The following is a 19583-nucleotide window of genomic DNA, read 5'->3' as shown; positions in this document are numbered from 1 at the left end:
CATATCCACTGTATGTTCTCAGAGTTATACTGTGATTTAAATGTGCATGTTTGACATATATTCAAAAAATATATACCCTCAACTATAAAGCTGAAAATTTTCTTAAATAGTCAACATTTTTTGTCTATATTCTTAAATAACCTTTTGTTTCATTCAACAGCATCCACGAATCCAAAAGCCGCTCTCAAGTCTAAGATAGTTGCTGAATTTCGAGTAAGTTACAGAATATGTCCCATGTGCCAAAGTGTTATCCAACCCTTTTGTGTTATAGTCTTATGTATAGTTCACCCTGTAAGATTTCTTTTTATTGAATTATGTATCCATTATATTTTAAACATATTGAAACTCTCCAAAACTCAAAAGTTTTATCTGTATGCCAGCTGAAGTCTGTATTAAACCTCAAAGAAGGTGTTCCTCTTCCTATGAAACTATTAAATTAAAATTTGCTTAAAGTTAACATAAGACTATCTAATTCAAATTGAAAGAAGAGATAAATGGATCTTTGCCTGTTTCAATCTTAACTTTATATCCATAAATTAACTTTGAATAACACGAAAAAGATCTTTTTTTTTAAACCCCCCCAAAAAAGATCTTTTAAAGTATATAACTGAAAATATGGTTTTGATACAAGAATTGATGTTGATATCCCTGATTATGAGGAAATATGAAGGCTTTTGCTTCTCATGGTTTTGTTAGGTTTTAGTCATGTTTTACTTTGATGTAGAAAGATAGAGTAAGAGGATGATTTCATAAATGAAGTATGACCCTGGTCGTTGTTCAGTCTCAGGCCCTCATTGAAGAGCTGTTGCTGTATAAGCGCTCAGAAGATCAGATAGAACTGAAAGAAAAACAGCTGTCAACCATGAGGGTGGATGTGTGCAGCACAGAAACTCTCAAGTGCTTAAAAGGTAATCTTACATCCTTCTAAATAGAATAAGTCAGGTTCTCTTTCCAGATGTGTCATTTCAAGTAATCAGACTGCCTGCTTCCATAAAGAGAACCTCAGGCTGTAGAGAACTGTTGTGGCACCTGTTTCCCAGGTGGTGATTTCATGCATGTCAGTTTCATAAATAAATTCCTAGCCTTCAGGTTGTACACCTTGAACAGTGTTACATGCCACTTACATCTCCATTAAGTTGGAGAAAAATAAAAAAAATTTTTTTTAATTAGCATATTCTGTCCTTTTGCCCACTTCTGGTCTTTTCTTGATGTATCAGGCTATGATGGAGGTGTATTTCATGTGTATGATCATGTGGTTTGTGTTCACTCTTCAGTAAGGTCACTGTAGGGAACTCCCTGGCAATTTCAGTGGTTAGAACGTGGTGCTTTCACTGCTGCGGGCCGGGGTTCGACCACTGGTCAGGTAACCAAGATCCTGCAAGCCGAACAGCACAGCCCAAATAAATACATAAGGTCACTATAATACCTCATAAAGTCTAGTCACTTTCTTTCCCTTACATTGTAAATTATAAATAATAATCATATTGATTTATTAGAATGTGAATCACATGAAAGTAGAAACTATCCCTTATTCTTCCAATATCCTAGTTCGTAGAGCAATACCTGGTATGTAGTAAATACTTGATAAATATTTTTGAAATAGTAAATAAATAGCTACCAAACTATTTGTTGTGGTACCTATTTTGTTCTTGTACCATGCTTTAAATTGAACATATATTATCTACTTTAATCCTCAGAACAATCCAGAAGCATGTTAGAAACCTCCACTTTGTACGTAAGAAATCTGAGACTTCATAAGGAGATAAGAAACTTGCCCAAGTTCCACAGCTAATAAAATGCAGAGCCTAAATTTGTATCTATACCTAAGGCCATAGTCCAGCATCACTGGGCAAAAAGTACTTACGAGAATAAGTGAAAGTTGGTAATGTCACTGTTGTTGAAAAACAATTCATGGTACTTTTCTGATTTCAAGTTACCAAGGATCTTCTTCAGATAGGAAAGAATTTCTAAGTATGATACACATAGAGGTCACTTTATCTTTACTTTTTTGAGCCTCTGTTTCTTCCAAAAAGGGATACATCTTATTATAATAGTGTAAAAGTTAATGGTATATATAAAAAAAAAACTTAATGGTGTGTAACTGTATAGAATTGAGCCTCATTCCATTATTCCTAAGTAGCAGTGTGACATCAGATTTGTGAATTAAAGCAATCAGCAAACTTCATTTAGTTGAACTTTCTTTATCTTAATTACAGGTGCCTTCATGATGCACTCTTACTTCAATCTAGCAGTATCACATGAAATGTTTAAATAATCTGATTTTTTTGTGTGGTTTAGGGAAGCTACTTCTGTAACTATGAGACTAAGAATATTATAGAATACTTCCTCTTGTTATTTTAGATAAGACAGGTGGGAAGAAATTCTCCAAAGAATTTGAAGAGGCAAGTGCCAAGCTGGAGGAATTTGTGAATGGACTGGATAAGCAGGTGAAAAATGGGCCCTCGTTAACAGAAGCACTGGAAAATGCTGGAATTTTCTATGAAGCACAGTACAAAGAAGTAAAAGTGGTGGCCAATGTAAGTAATGATTAGTACTGTCTTACATCAGTTGCTGTCTGTATATCTGTGACTGTTTATAGGTGTTACGTAACTCTATAGGGATAAGCATTATTATCACTAGTTCACAGATGAAGAAGTTACTTAGTAACCTTGTACAAGATTGTAATATAGCTAGCAAGTGAAGGCATCTGAATTAAGACTGAGGTCTTTCTGAGGACTTCCTTGGTGGTACAGTGGTTGAGACTCTGTGCTCCCCATGCAGGGGGTCTGGGTTTGATCCCTGGTCAGGGAACTAGATCCCACATGCTACAAATAAGAATTCCATATCGCAACTGAAGATTCCCACATGCTGCAACTAAGACCTGATGCAACCAAATAAATAAATCTTAAAAAACAAAATACCTAGGTCTTTCTGATGCTAAAGACCATTAAGCTTTGCTAAAGCCTTATGTCTCAGTTTTTTGGTGGCTGTGTGCCAAGTTACTATTACAGGATATAAAATTGGGCAGCAATATGTATACTTATTTTTTTTTAACCCGGAAAGCTACATGGAAATGTTGTTACTGAATTTCATCAACTCAGTTAAGGACCCTCTTTTTCCCCACCTCAGCTGGAAGAGGAATTGACATTTGGACATTGGTCTGTAGTGGCTCCTGAAAGAAACTGTTTTGTACTTTTTTTTTTTAGTTTTAATCACTATATATGGTTATAGAGGGGCTTTCCAGGTGGCACTGTGGTAAAGAATTTACCTGCCAATGCAGGAGACATGGGTTCAATCTCTGGGTCAAGAAGATGCCCTGGAGGAGGAAATGACAACCAACTTTAGTGTTCTTGCCTGGAAAATAGACCAGTGGAGCCTGTGGGCTACATACAGTCCATGGGGTCATGGAGTCAGACACAACTGAGCATGCATGCACACATGGTTATTAAAGTATATAGTTCTTTAATTAGTATTATTTTTTTGGCCACACTGTGGAGCTTTTGGAATCTTAGTTCCTCATCCAGGTATTGAACCCGTGCCCTTGGGAGTGAAAACTCTTGAGTCCTAACCACCGGACCCGCAGGGAATTCCCAGTATATAATTCTTTATATCCAATGAATCCCACTTCTTAGATGCCGTTTCTTTTAACTCACTTAGCTGTTTTTTCTGGTATTTACCTCTATGTTTCTGAATAACGTACTCATATTATTCTTTCTTGATTTATACTGTATAAGAAATATTCACTGGGACTTTAGCAGTCCAGTGGTTAAGATGCCATTCTTCCATTGCAGCGGACATGGGTTTGATCCCTGGTTTGGGGAACTAAGATCCCACCTGCTATGGGGTGTGACCAAAAATAAAAGAAAAAAGGCAATATCTGTTAACTTCTTCGTCTGACAAATGAAGATTTAGCTTATAGTCACCTCCCTACCCTCTTCTCCCAGTATCATTATAACTTTAAAATCTGTGGATTATCCTGTAATTTGAAATACTAAATTTTCTATTTTTTTGAGTACTTACTCTAGGTTCCCCACTTTGTAAAATGAAAATAATAACATTCCTATTCTTTCCCATTATTTTCTTTTGTCCCTTCAGTTTCTCAGCATCACTAAACTATACTTTTACATTTTCTGGGTTGATAATACTTACATTCCACCCTATAATTATAATTAAGTCTTCTTTGCTTTAAAGGCTGAAAATTACTAAGCAAAACATTCACCATAACTGTGTGAACATTGTTCACTACAAGGTCTTATAGTAACTCTGGTTATAGTAGAGAGTTTTTATTTTTTTCCTAGAATTTCTGTTTTTCTTGCATTGTTTGCCTTTAGCTTTTTTTTTTCTTTTTTTTTTTTTGTCTCTAGATTCTGTATCCCATCAAATATTCCAAATCCATGTTTTCCCCCAGAGACCTTCCTGTCAGACCTTGTATTCTGTTCTGTGTTAGGTCTCTAGATCTCATCCTAGGACTGTTCTTTTCTGCTTTTCTGAGCTGAGGCCTCTATTTGCCAATTTCCATGTCTTCTTTTCTTGGTTTTCTCTCCTGTTTTGCTGGAGTATATCCTCCATTAATTTCCCCAAAGAAGAGTTTGTGAAGGATGACTTATCTGGGTCTCTCTATTTGAAAATATCTTTATTCTGTTTTTACATTTGCTCTGATAGGTTGGCTGGTTGAAAATCATTTTCCCTCACAGCTTAAAAAGCATTAGTCCATTGTCATTAATGTTGTTGATATGAAATCTTTGCAAGGTCTTTGTAGGTGAATCTTTTTTCTCTGTGGAAGCATTTAGGGATATTTTTTGTGATGTTCTGACATTTTGCAATGATATATTTACAGGTGAGGTTTTGTTTTGCATTCATCATGGGTTAGTTGGAGGGCTTTTTCAGCCTGAAGACTGTTATTCTTTAGTTCTGAGATAATTTCTGTATCTCCTTTTTCTTGAAAATTGACTAATCAAATGTTAGACCTCCTAGATTGCTCCCCTAGGTGTTCTACGTTTTTCATGTTTCATCAACCTTGATCTTTTTGTTCTGCTTTCTGGAAGATCTAGAGTCTTTTTCCTTCCTCTAGTTAACTTGATTTTTCTCCTTCATGATTCTGACTTTCTTAAAAATCAGATAATGTCTCTTTTGTCTATTCATATTTAAGAATGAGGTATGAAAAAATTGATTGGGAAAGCTCTCTGTACATAGATAGGAATTATCTGAATTTATCCCAAGTATAGTAAAGTCTGTAGATAAGGAGCTGGCTGTTAGGGTGGAAGGAGTCTAAATGTCAGAAGGCTGGAATCTTTTTGCCAGGATACTGTAACTCTTTAGAGAAGAACTCATATTTTTTTGCCTGGGGCATAGTGCCTTACCTGCCACATCAGGATTGCAGAGGAGTTGGTATTGAATGTTTGGTATTCACACTTTTAATTTCTAATTTCAACCCCTGTATTCATTCTACTTTTTTATACTCATCATTTCTTGGATCAAAACTTCTCAGGGATTCTGCAAGACAGAATCTTTCCCAGGTGTAACTTCCTTTCTGCATATTCCTAACCTCATTTTTCTCCGCCCTCACTTCTTACGCCTCATCACTTCTTACTCTTACAACTCGTTCTGTTTTCTAAAAACTTATAGAAACCTTTTTCTCAGGTGTGCTGGTGGTTTATACTTCTGTGTTGCGTTACTAGTCGTTTATAGGTGTTCCAGGAGGAAGAGACACTAAATGGGAGTGGTCAGTTTACCATTTTGACTCAAAAGGCCATTTTATGATTTTTGAGTAGTGAACCATCACCACTTATTTATGAAATTATATAAAATGATTTAGTGTGCTTTGGAGGATCCACAGCAAATGGCTGGGAGAAGTTTATTCAGCTAACAGTCATTCCAACTCTTTGCTAAATCATGTCCAACTTTTTGCATCCCCGTGGACTGCAGCCTGCCTGGCTCTTCTGCCCATGGGATTTCCCAGGCAAGCATACCGGAGTGGATTGCCATTTCCTTCTCCAAGGGATCTTCCCGACCCAGTGGCTCCTGCATTGCAGACAGATTCTTTACCACTGAGCCAGCAAAGAAGCCCTTCATTGAGCACACGCAATTGCAATTCTGTATAATAAAAACTGTAGTAAAGGTAACTATAGGGTGGTAGGAGAACAGATTGAATAGGTACTTGAGCTAATTTGGGAGTGGGGATCGGGAATATGGAGAAAATTTTTCCCAAAAGGAGCTACACTCTGAAGTTGCAGTAATTAGCTAAATGAAAGCTCTTATTTTCATTCTCGAGCGTGGGAATAAAAGTGAGCATGGCAAAATTGGTGGGCCTGAAAGTCGTTTCTTATAGGTGAGCATTTATGAGGAAGTGATAAATAAAACTGGAGACGGAGTCAAGAACATGGTCCTGAAAGGTGTATGTTTATTCTAAGGTCTTTGAATTTTACCGTGAAAGCAGTGGCAAACAGTTGTAGCATTTTAATTTTGCTAGTGATGTGATCAGGTTTGCATTTTAGAATCAAGATAGCAGAATGGAGAATAGGAGACTATTAAGAGCCAGGGAGGGAGAAGGCAATGGCACCCCACTCCAGTACTCTTGCCTGGAAAATCCCATGGACGGAGGAGCCTGGTAGGCTGCAGTCCATGGGATCGCTAAGAGTCGAACACACTGAGTGACTTTACTGTTAACTTTTATGCATTGGAGAAGGAAATGGCAACCCACTCCAGTGTTCTTGCCTGGAGAATCAGATGGGCAGAGTAGTCTGGTAAACTGCAGTCCATGGGGTCGCGAAGAGTTGGAAACAACTGAGCAACTTCACTTTCACTTTTCGCTTTCATGCATTGGAGAAGGAAATGGCAACCCACTCCAGTGTTCTTGCATGGAGAATCCCAGGGACGGGGGAGCCTGGTGGGCTGCCATCTGTGGGGTCGCACAGGGTCGGACACGACTGAAGCGACTTAGCAGCCGCAGAGCCAGGGAGACAAGTGAGTAGATTATTTAAATAATCTGGGTTGACTTATATGGAAACACTTAAACCTTTAAACGATATTTTCAAAAAGATTTTGACCACAGAAAGAAAGATTTTACATGGAAACTGAGAGCTACGGCATGTGTATGCACACATACAGTTAAAATTTCACAAAATAAAACTTGCTGTTGTTATATGCAATACACTGGGAGATTTTCTTTTATATTATTTCATTTCCTGTACTTATTTTTAAGATGAATATTTATTTAGACTTTTTTTTTTACTGTGCTTGGTCTTTGTTGCTGCACATGGGCTTTCTCTAGTTTCGGTGAGACAGGGCTGCTCTTTGTTGCAGTGTGCAGTGTGCAGGCTTCCCATTGCAGTGGCTTCTCGTTGCAGAGCATGGGCTCTAGAGCCACGGTCTCAGTAGTTGTGATACACAGGCTTAGTTGCCCCATGGCATGTGGAAGCTTCCTGCATCAGGGGTCGAACCCATGTCCCCTGCAGGACTAGCAGGAAACAATAGTAAGATTTCCTTCCCTGAGATCTTTATGCCATTGTTAACTGTTTTACTTACGTATATTTTATATAATTTTTATTATTTTTCTTAAACAGTCAGTATACTTTTAAAGAAATTAAGGGGAAAAGAGTCCTCTGTATTTACCATTTCTGTTATTTTTCATTCCTTTTTGCGAATCCATATTTCCATCTAAGATCATTTTCCTTCAGCCTAAAGTCTAACATTTCTTATAATGCAAAACTGTTGGTGATGAACTTCTGAGTTTTTAATTTTTAAAAAATGTCTCTATTTTACATTTTTGAGAAAAAAATTGGCATTTTTTTTTCTTTCATTACCAAAAAATGTTCCTTTACCTGTCTTCCCTTGTTGTAATGAGAAGTCAGCTGTGCCTAGATTTCTTCTTTGTAGTTATCCTGCTGCAGAGGGATGAAGAGGGTTCATTGAGCTTTTTGGATCTGTGGTTTGATACTGTTAATCAATTTTAGAGCCTGTTCAACTATTATCTTCTAAAATATTTCTTCTTTTTCATTCCTCTTCCTTCTGGGACTCCAGTTATATATCCCATGTGTTCTTAGGTTTCTGCTCTTTCATTCCTTTTTCTCACTGGACTAGTTTTTGGGTACTTAATATTTGTTCTTATTTAGTTGCCAGGTTGTGGCCAACTCTTTGAGATCCCATGGACTGTGGCCTGCTAGGCTCCTCTGTCCATGGGATTTCCCCGGCAAGATTACTAGAGTGGGTTACCATTTCCTTCTCCAGGGGATCTTCCCAACCCAGGAGCTGAACCCACGTCTGCTGCATTGGCAAGTGGATTCTTTACCACTGAGCCACCAGGGAAGCACTTGTCTTCAAATATTCTTTATTCCACGGAGTGAAGTCTGCTGTATCTTTCAGTTCTAGAATTTTCATTTGGTTCTTTCTTAGAGTTGCTTTTCTTTGTTGAGATTTCTAATCTAGTCATCTGTTCTTCATCTTTTCCTAAAAGTTTTTCAATGTATTTGTAATTACTGTCTTAAAAACCTTATATCTTATAGTATCTGGGTCATCTCTAGGTATACTATTGACTGTTGTTTTATGATTTGTGTGTGCGTGTATACTTTAATCTATATATTGTCTCTTTGCATGTCTAAGAATTTATTTTATAGGAGACATTTTGAGTGATACTTGTGGAAACTCTGAATTGTGTCATTTTCCTTTAACAAATTTTTTTTTCCTGGCAATGAGTTAAATTATCTGTGGCTTACTATGATGTAAAGGCTTTGGTTTTAGGCTTTATTAGGGTGGGTTTGTTTGGACATAGTCCTTAGTCTTAGAACATGGTCCTTACTCCTAATCCATGGCCTTTGGGGCATTTTAATAAGAAGTGAAGGTGTTTACTAAGCCTCTCTAACTTATTGCATAAACTCTTGACTCTGCCTGGCACTGGGCACTGCTGAAATCTCTGCTCAGATCTTTAACTTCATAGTTTCCTTGGAGATACCATCAAAGGAGCTATATCCACCATCCAGATTTATGTTTTTATTGTTATATTTTAATTATATGCACAGATTTTACATTGTTTCATGTCATCAACATTTATTTAGTGTTTATTAAACTTTTTTTATTGTGATGCATTTAGTTGCTGTTAATATTTTCTCTTTATCTTTGGTTTTCTGTAAACAGTGATCTGCCTAGGTGTGGTCGTCATTCATCTGGTTTAGGGTTTGCAGAACTTTGAATCAGTGGTGTATTACTAGGACTGCTGTAACAAAGTATCTCAGAGTGGATAGCTCAAACCTACATTAATTTATTTTCTTATACTTCTGGAGACTGTAAGCCCCAAATCAAGGTGTTATTAACAGTGTTAATTCTTTCTGAGGGCTGTGAGGGAAGGTTCTGTTCTGGCTTCTCTGTTTAACTTGCAGATGGTTGTTTCCTCCTTATGTCTCTCCACGTGGCCTTCTGTTTCTAAATTATCACTTTTAATTAAGACTACCTGTCATACTGCTCTAAGGCCCATCCTGATGACTTCCTTTTAACTTGATTACCTTTAAAAACTCTTAGCTCCAAATAAGGTCCCAGTCTGAGGTATAGGGTTAGGACGTCAGTATATGATTATGAGGGGATATAATTCAACCCTTAACAAGTGCCTTAATGTTTTTCATAAATTTGGGGATGTTTTCTTGTTAAATACAGTTTCTATTACATTATATCGTCTCTCTTCCTGGAACTCTGTTAATTTGTATATCAGATCTCATCAGTGTTCCAAATGTCTTTCTGTTCCTTTCTGTATTTTCCATTCTTTCCCTTCAGTGCTTCTCTTCTAGATATTTTCTACTGACCAGTCTTCTAATGCATGAATTCTTTCTTCCGCTGAATTTTACCTGTTATTTAACCCATTGATTAATTTAGTTGGCTTATTTTTCAGTTTTAGAATTGCCTTTTTTTTTTCTAGAAAGGATTCTGTTTTTATGGTGAAATTCTGTTAATCTGTTTTAATTTTTTTCTCTCATTTTTTTTCAGTCTGTATTTTGTAAAACTCTCAAACTTAAATCTTAAGTACATTATGAAGACCTTTTCGGGGGGAATCATTTGAAAATAAGTTGCAGATACCCCATTACCCCCAAATATTTTCATATGTGTTTTCCTCCAAGGTAGTTTTCTCTTTCATAACCATAAGAAATTTAATACATGGATGTACTATTATGAAGATTACAAATCAAATAGTTTGTCCAGTGTCTCCTAATTTGGATTTATATGATATTTCTTTGCGATCAAATAGAGGTTATCTGTCTTTAGTAAGAATATCATAGAAGTGATTGTGTTCTTCTCATTTCATCCTTTCAGTTAGCACACAAGTTTGATTTGTTTTACTACCTGTAACATTCCCTTTGATATCTTATTAAAGTGGCATCTTCTCAGCTTGTCCACTGAAAAGTTTTCACTTGTTGATTCCTGTGGATTGAATTCTGTACCCCCACAAAGATAATGATGAAGCCCCAATCCTTAGTACACATGAAAATGACCTCGCTTGGAAATAGGGACTTTATGGATGTGATCAAGTTAAGGGGAGGTCATTAGAATAAGCCTCAATCCAGTGTCACTGGAGTCCTTATAAGAAGAGGGAGATTTGGATGCACAGGAAGAATGTCGTGTGACCACCAAGATGTTGTAGTGATGCATCTGACAAACCAAGGAATGCTAAGGGTTGATGGCTACCACCAGAAGCTAGGAAAAGGCAAGGAAGAATTCTGCCCAGTTTGAGGGATCATAGCCCTACTTGTACCTTGATTTTGGACTTCTAGCCTCCAGAATGTAGAAGTGAAAGTGTTAGTCACTCATTCATGTCCAACTCTTTTCAACCCCATGAATTGTAGCCTGCCAGGCTCCTCTGTCCATGGAATTCTCCAGGCAAGAATACAGAGGCGAATTGCCGTTCCCTTCTCTGGGGGATCTTCCTGACCGAGGGATCAAATCCAGGTTTTCTGCATTGCTGGCAGATTCTTTAGGATCTGAGCCACCAGGAAAGCTACTAACTACATTCATTGCTAACTACTAATTCATTACAAAATAATTATTTTGATGCTCAAATTATTCCACGTGGCCAGCGGGAGCTCCTTTCAAGCTTCTTTCTGTGTTCTTTTAACATGTCCCCATTGTTTTCTGTGTTGCCTTACTTTTGGAGCAAGGTATTCCAAGTTCATATTGCACTTTTCTGTCCAGCCTTGGAATCAGTCATTTCTCCAAGGAGTCTTGGTTCCTTTTAGTAAAAAACCATATTTTGAAACAGATCTGAATACTAGGTGTATTTATTCCTATTGGGATATCACTGCTGCCAGACCATATCAGTGTACAGAGCTAGGAAGTACATGCATACATATTTAACCTATATACACACATTCACATCTGTATATATTTCTGTATCTGTCGATGCATGTTAGAAACCATGTGTTCACACTGTTGTCTCCAGTCCCTATCCAATGCTACAAGGTTCATTCTAGTTTTCTTCCTTTCCACATTAGTAATTGCTTTTTCTAAAAATGCAAAATCTTGCTCCCCTTATCTTCAACATAATTGCTTAATTGATCATTGCCCATGTGTATAACCAATTTTCCAGCACTTCCATCCCTCCCATCACCTCTGTAGGCTTTCTTTAAAAAAAAAAGTTTGTTTATTTTAGGCTGTGCTGGACATTTGTTGCTGTGCGGGCTTTTCTCCAGTTGCAACAAGCAGGGCTCCTCTCGGTTGCTGTGCACAACTGCTCGTGGCTGTGGCTTCTTCTGCAGAGCATGGGCACTGGGGCGTGTGGGCTGAATAGTTGCAGCTCGTGTGCTCAGGGCTTAGTTGCTCTGCGGCATAGATCCTGAACCTGTGTATCCTGCGACTGAACCACCAGGGAAGCCCTGTAGGCTCTCTTTTTATCTTGGTTAGGCTTCAGCTTCCCATGCGGTGCCTTCCTCCCATGCAGTCATTTTCCTTACTCCATTTGGCTCTGTTACCTAACTTAGGCACCCTTAAGCTCTTGCTCTGATGAATTTTGGACTGAATTGTACAAGATGATATGTTTCTGTATCTTCTTGAACATATAAATGATAGCTATTTGGATTTTGTCAGATGATTCCAATATTGAATATACTTGTTTTGAGTATGTTCATAGTGTCTGTTTTTTCTTTTAGGTCATTTGGTCCTATCTCTTGGCATGCTTGCTGATTTTTTATTGAATACTGAGCATTGTATATAAATATATTTCTGTAGAGTGTCGGTGATTTGTTTTCCTTTAGAAAGGATTCACCCTTTCTTTTGCTAGGCAATATTGTGAGAGGTAATCATATTAATCAAGTATGATTAATTACTTGGCTGAATAATCACGCTTCAGGCCGAGTTGCAGTTTGGGGAAGCCTTTGATTTTCTCTTGTTCATCCAGCTTCTGGATCACAGATTTTTCCCACCAAGAGCCTGGGCCGATCACTAGGCCCCTTCCTTCATTGTGTGATTTGAACTCTAATCCTTGTCTCTTCTGTACCACGAGACTGTGTTTAACTCCACTTTACTTTTCAGAAATTTTCTGCTTAATTCAGCAAATAATGTGTTTTTTTAAAAATTCAAGTATAGTTGATGTACAATGTTTTGTTAGTTTCAGGTGTATAGCATAGTGATTCAGTTACATATATACATGTATTTGTTCTCTTTCAGATTTTTTCCCATATAGGTTATTACAGAATATTAAGTAGAGTTCCCGTGTACTATACAGTAGCTCCTTGCTGGTTATCTATCAGCAAATATCTTGAAGGAAAAACAGTAGCATATTGTTAAGCCAGTTCTGTCCTTTCTCTTTCATCAGAATTTTGGCCTTTCTAACTTTTTTTAATGTTTCTATAGGCCAGCAAGACTGTTAAAAGTTCTGCATTTTTCTATGGACATTTACTTCTATTCAGTTTCTTCTGAAGGTGAAGATAACTCTTTGTAAATGTCCTAGAGAAAAACAGTAGCTTTCTGTTCACCCTTTGCTAGTAAAAAGGGTGGATCGTTCCACTACTGACATTTAAAAAAAAAAGTTCTGCATTTTTCTTTATATTATTTAGTAATAACCCTCTGTCTTTTCCTTTTGCCTGAATTCTCAGATTTTTGCTTCGGTTCAGTTCATTTCAGTCGCTCAGTCGTGTCCGACTCTTTGCGACCCCATGAATCGCAGCATGCCAGGCCTCCCTGTCCATCACCAACTCCCAGAGTTCATTCAGGCACTCACGTCCATTGAGTCCGTGATGCCATCCAGCCATCTCATCCTCTGTCATCCCCTTCTCCTGCCCCCAATCCCTCCCAGCATCAAAGTCTTTTCCAATGAGTCAACTCTTCACATGAGGTGGCCAAAGTACTGGAGTTTCAGCTTTAGCATCATTCCTTCCAAAGAAATCCCAGGGTTGATCTCCTTCAGAATGGACTGGTTGGATCTCCTTGCAGTCCAAGGGACTCTCAAGAGTCTTCTCCAACACCACAGTTCAAAAGCATCAATTCTTTGGCGCTCAGCCTTCTTCACAGCCCAACTCGCACATCCATACATGACCACAGGAAAAACCATAGCCTTGACTAGACGGACCTTAGTCGGCAAAGTAATGTCTCTGCTTTTCAATATGCTATCTAGGTTGGTCATAACTTTTCTTCCAAGGAGTAAGTGTCTTTTAATTTCATGGCTGCAGTCACCATCTGCAGTGATTTTGGAGCCCCCAAAAATAAAGTCTGACACTGTTTCCACTGTTTCCCCATCTATTTCCCATGAAGTGATGGGACTGGATGCCATGATCTTCGTTTTCTGAATGTTGAGCTTTAAGCCAACTTTTTCACTCTCCTCTTTCACTTTCATCAAGAGGCTTTTTAGTTCCTCTTCACTTTCTGCCATAAGGGTGGTGTCATCTGAGTATCTGAGGTTATTGATATTTCTCCTGGCAATCTTGATTCCAGCTTGTGCTTCTTCCAGTCCAGCATTTCTCATGATGTACTCTGCATATAAGTTAAATAGGCAGGGTGACAACATACAGCTTTGACGTACTCCTTTTCCTATTTGGTACCAGTCTGTTGTTCCATGTCCAGTTCTAACTGTTGCTTCCTGACCTGCATACAGATTTCTCAAGAGGCAGGTCAGGTGGTCTGGTATTCCCATCTCTTGAAGAATTTTCCACAGTTTATTATGATCCACACAGTCAAAGGCTTTGGTATAGTCAATAAAGCAGAAATAGATGTTTTTCTGGAACTCTCTTGCTTTTTCCATGATCCAGCGGATGTTGGCAATTTGATCTCTGGTTCCTCTGCCTTTTCTAAAACCAGCTTGAACATGAGGAAGTTCATGGTTCACGTATTGCTGAAGCCTGGCCTGGAGAATTTTGAGCATTACTTTACTAGCATGTGAGATGAGTGCAATTGTGCAGTAGTTTGAGCATTCTTTGGCATTGCCTTTCTTTGGGATTGGAATGAAAACTTACCTTTTCCATTCCTGTAGCCACTGCTGAGTTTTCCACATTTGCTGGCCTGTTGAGTGCAGCACTTTCACAGCATCATCTTTCAGGATTTGAAATAGCTCAACTGGAATTCCATCACCTTTTTTCGGAGTGACACTTTCTAAGGCTTAGCTCCCCCATATCAGCAGGACTCTAAGAGAAAGACAGCTGCAGATTGTCAGCTTGACTTTACTCATGGTTTCCCCCTGCTGGAGAATTGCCACCTGGGTTTTGGTTGCCTTGGCTCTCTACAGTACGTTCAAATGCGTGTGTGTATTTGTGTGCTTGTGAAAGTGCATAGATAAGTATATGTATATATCTGGCTTTTCTGGTTGTTCTTGATGGGAGTGTTGCTTTGCTACAAACTACTCAATTATATCCAGAAGCAAAAGCTCAATTATAGTGTAGTATTTTATTTTCTACCCCCTAACACCCGTTTTTTTGTTTGTTTGTTTGTTTTGCCCCACCACATGGCACGTGGAATCTTACTTCCCCAACCAGGGATTGAACTTGTGCCCCCTGCATTTGAAGCATGAATTCTTAACCACTGTACTGCCAGGGTAGTCCCCCATCCCATTTTAAAAATAATGCTCCTTGCTCAACCAACTGAAATAATTCCATGATCTGATAGTCCAAGACCCTTAACCAAAAGAAAAAGACACAGAGCTTCAAGACATTGGCAGTTGAGATAATCAGATGACTAGTAGGATTTAAGCCAGGTGATCAAGGTTAACAACAGCAATACCATATTGATGGCATGTACCTTTGAAGTGATGTGATGACGGTTACACTTTACCTCTATGGTCTTCCTGCCCACAACCGATAATCCCAGTCGAATCATGAGAAGAACATTAGACAAAGCTCAGTTAAGAGACCATCTACAAAATACCTGACCAGTATTCTTCAAAACTGTCAGGTTCATCAAAAACATGGAAAGGAACGTCTAGCAAACTATCACAAACAAGAGAAACCTAGGAGATATGACTGCTAAATTGCAGGATCCTGGAATAGAAAAAGAACATTAGATAAAAACTGAAGAAATAGTCATAAAGTATGAACTTTAGTTAATAATGATCAAAATTCATTTATTAATTGTAACAAATGTATGATACTAAGGTGTCAATAATAGGGAAAATTGGGAACTTGCCTGGTGGTCCAACAGTTTGGAATCTGTGTTTCCACTCAGAGGGTGTGGGTTCAATCCTTGGTCAGAGAACTAGGATCCCACATGCTGTGCATATGGCCAAAAAAAGGGGGGAAATTGGGTGTAAGATATATGGGAACTTTCTAGTCAGTAGTGTTTAACCTCTCAAACTGCTTTATTTATGGATATAATTTTTGTCTTCTTGGTCATTGTTGTATCTCCAGTACCTAGAAGGTTGGCCAGCACATTTAGGCTCTTGATAAATATTGGTTGCCTGGAGGGATAGAAGAGAGCAAGGTGAATTACAGATAACTTGTAAGTTTCTGCCTTGGTTAACTGTGGATGGTAATAATGACTTAGGAAGTAGAAGAAGCAGAGATTGGAAACTGTTCCATGCTTGACAGATGATATGTTCTTGTTTTATACCAGTGATACAGTTAATAATAATGAAGAAATCTGGTCAAGTCAGAATGGTAGCTTCTTGGTTACTTCTCAGAGGAGTAAACTCTTTTTTTCTCTTTTAGGCATATAAAACCTTTGCTAATCGAGTGAACAATTTAAAGAAAAAGCTGGATCAATTGAAGTCAACCCTTCCTGATCCTGAGGAATCACCAGTCCCTTCCCCAAGTGTGGATGCTCCCTCCCCAACTGGCTCTGAGTCCCCTTTCCAAGGAATGGGAGGTGAGGAATCCCAGTCACCAAACGCAGAGAGTGAGAAATCTGCCACACCTGAGCCTGCGACAGATAATCGTGACGTGGAAGACATGGACCTCTCAGATGTGGAAGACGATGGGTCAAAAATCATTGGTATGTCCTGTGTGATTAGTAGACCACTTGCTCCTTATCTGTTTTGCTTTCGCCACCAATAAATCTGTCACCAGCAGGTATTAGAAAGGTAGTTCAATCCTTACAAAATTAGAGCACCAAGGTAGTAGTATTGTCTCTAGAGCAGTGGTTCAGGATTTGGTATGCCATGTAGATGAAGAATCTGTGCTGTTCAGAGAATTCTCCGGTGGTGCGGTGGTTAGGAATCTGCGCTTCTGCTACCGGGGGCCCAAGGTCCAAAAAGCCACATAGTGTGGCAGAAACAAAATACACACTGAACTCTAGAAACTTAGTGCCATAAAAAAGAGTGAAAATATCTAATTAATAATTGTTTATATGTATAACTTATTAAACTGAAAATACTTGGAGTGTATTGGGGTAAATAAAATATATTATTAAAATTAATTTTACCTGTGTTTATTATTATTATTTTTGCTATGGTTACTAGAAAATTTATACTTATATATGTGTCTTGAATTGTATTTCTGTTGAACAAGCACTGCGCTAGAGGGAGGGCCACTTATGCTGAAATTCCTTATTCTCTGTCACTCTTGATCTTCAAGATTCCAAAGCCTCATTTTGTTAACCACACTTTCACAATTAACACAGTTAACCTGCATGGGTGAATTGTTTCTCTGGCATCCTCAGCTTTTACAATTATTTTTATTCGGCAGTTTGACTTAGGTTGAATTTGATGCACTAGCCATATAGTACATTGCTTTTAAAGTATTAAGGGAATCTTATTGCAGGAAGTATAACATTGCGTTAGTGTCTGATTTTACCCCCAGTAGACCAATTTCGGGAGGCCAAAGGAAAGTATACTAACGTATGTACAGAGTTTCTGTCTCTTAAGAAGCTCCCAGGTTAATGGCAGAAAAAAGACAGGACAGTTTATGACATAAATATTGCTGAAAAAACACAAATGTGCACCAAATAATAACATGCTTCCAGAAATGTACAAATTCAGTACACAGATACTAACATGGAAGAAATCATTAAAAAGTAAAAGAAAAGATACTATAGAGGGACTTCGCTAGTGGTCCAGTAGTTAAGAATTTGCCTTGCCATTCAGGGGATGTATGCTCGATTCCTGGTCAGGGAAGTAAGATCCCACATGTCTCAGGACATAAGTCCACATGTCACAACTAAGACCCAACACAGCCAAATAAATAAATAAATAAAAACATGCATTTGGAAAATTCAGTTTAAGCAGATACTAACGGTGAGCAGTTTCATGAATTATTAAGAGTATGACTTTAAAAAAAAATCATGAATGAGTTTTCTCTAATAAATCATAGTACATTTTAGGAAATATCAGGACATGTGATTCTGCATTGGAAGCAGAGTCTGGAAAGCAGTTGGATGCAATATCATCTCTTTTCTTTTTTTAAAACAGTAGAGGACAGAAAGGAAAAACCTGTGGAGAAGTCAACTGTATCCACTGCTGTACCCACAAAGCCAACAGAAAGTATCTCAAAAGCCTCTTCGTGTACTCCAGCACCTGTGACCATGGCAGCAACCCCACCTCTTCCAAAGCCTGTGAATACTTCTCTTCTCTCCCCTACTCCAGCATTGGCTTTGCCAAACCTAGCTAATGTGGACCTGGCAAAGATCAGTTCCATCCTTAGCAGCCTGACATCAGTCATGAAAAATACTGGTAAGTAGGCCTAGTAAAGAAAATAAAAAGCCTATTTCTATCTTTCTAATTGAACCATCAATCTGAGTTTTGTTTTTGTTTTCTAATTAAAAGTAACTTTTTAATTATAAAATAAAAATACCCAAAAAAAAAAAAAATACATGGTCACTATAGAAAAATTAGAAAATAAATTAAAAGAATAAATCTTCATAGCCTGCCACCCCAAAGGAACTCACTGCTGTTTATTAACCTTTCAAGTATGTATGTGTGGGAAAGTGAAATATTTGCGTTAATTTTTCTGTCAATAATTGAAGCATTGGGAGGGGAAATAGTTGAAGGGTATCACATATACAGTTGGTTCTCCATATTCATGAGTTCTGCAGCTCAGGTTCCACATCCATGGATTCAACCAACCATGGATTGAAAATATTTGGGGGGAATTTTTTTTTCAGAAAGTTGCAAAAAAACAAAACATGAACTTGCCTTGCCCTGGCAATTACTTACATAGCATTTATATTGTAATGTGTATTATAACTAAATCTAGAGATGATGTAAGTTATATGGAAGAATGAGGAGTTCTCTGGCAGTCCAGTGCTTAGGGCTAGGCACCTTCACCTTCATGGCTCAGGTTCAGTCCCTAATCAGGGAACTGAGATCCAGCAAGCCGTGTGGCATGTAAGTATGTACACACATAGGTACTGTATATAGAAGGATGCGCATAGGTTACATGCAAATACTATTTGCCATTTTATAAGGGACTTGAGCATCCACAGATTCTGGTATATTCAGGGGTCCTGAAACCAGCCGCCCATTGATACTGAGGGACAATTGTACTGTTTTGAAATCAGCTACTAAAAATTTAACTCCGTATCATGAACATTTTTGTAAGTCATTAAATATTCATCTACATCATCTGGTAGCTATACGGCATTCAGTAGTTTATATTATTTATTATTAGACCATCTAGTATGTTTGCAGTTTTTCACTATTGTAAAGAATACTTAATGAACAACCTTGATGCTAAAAATGTGTGCACAACCCTTCTTAAAAGGAACTTTAAATAGGGCTTTTTTTTTTTTAATGGAAATCTTAATGAAAATTTACAAAGTAGAGCCCTTGTATATGCTTATCACTCATCTTCAACAGTATAAACACATGGCCAGTCTTGTTTCTGCTGTGTCCTCTCCAGTCCTGATTATTTTTTGAAGAAAAGCCCAATTATTTCATTTCTTCATAAATAATTAAATATTTATTTCTAAAAGATAAAGACTCAAAAAAATCAGCATGTAAGTTTTTTATTTATTTATGACTAAAACAATCTCCAAAATATGTACTATTTTGTGTACCAACTATATGAAAGTTCCCATTGTTTCTCAGTCTTTCCAACACAATTTAGTTTTGTTTTATACTTTGTCAAATTCTTAGAAAAAAATTGTTGGAATCTGCATTCCTTTCATTAAAGATGTAAAATTTTCTTTCATTTGTTTATTGGTAATTTTTTCTTTATTAAATACCTGTTTATATTAAAAAATAAAAATGACTT

General features: G+C 37.7%; 1 protein-coding gene and 1 non-coding gene across 3 annotated transcripts in view; both read left to right on the top strand.

Moving 5' to 3' along the window:
- Window positions 1-19583, top strand: part of RPRD2 (regulation of nuclear pre-mRNA domain containing 2) — a 90386-nt gene that overhangs the window by 60158 nt on the left and 10645 nt on the right. For both annotated transcript variants that reach the window (XM_052636560.1, XM_052636559.1), the window contains 5 exons: window positions 161-213; window positions 782-908; window positions 2362-2537; window positions 16104-16386; window positions 17801-18061. In XM_052636560.1, coding sequence (XP_052492520.1) covers window positions 161-213; window positions 782-908; window positions 2362-2537; window positions 16104-16386; window positions 17801-18061 — 900 coding nt within the window. The remainder of the gene's footprint in view (window positions 1-160; window positions 214-781; window positions 909-2361; window positions 2538-16103; window positions 16387-17800; window positions 18062-19583) is intronic.
- On the top strand, window positions 12861-12990 carry LOC128045881 (small Cajal body-specific RNA 24). The gene has a single exon (XR_008199211.1). It is a non-coding gene; the product is annotated as a small Cajal body-specific RNA 24 (non-coding RNA).

Source organism: Budorcas taxicolor, chromosome 3, assembly GCF_023091745.1.
Source record: "Budorcas taxicolor isolate Tak-1 chromosome 3, Takin1.1, whole genome shotgun sequence".
NCBI classification, from domain to species: Eukaryota; Metazoa; Chordata; class Mammalia; order Artiodactyla; family Bovidae; genus Budorcas; species Budorcas taxicolor.
The sequence above is the reverse complement of the archived record's forward strand: the minus strand, read 5'-3'. Positions and strand labels throughout refer to the sequence as shown.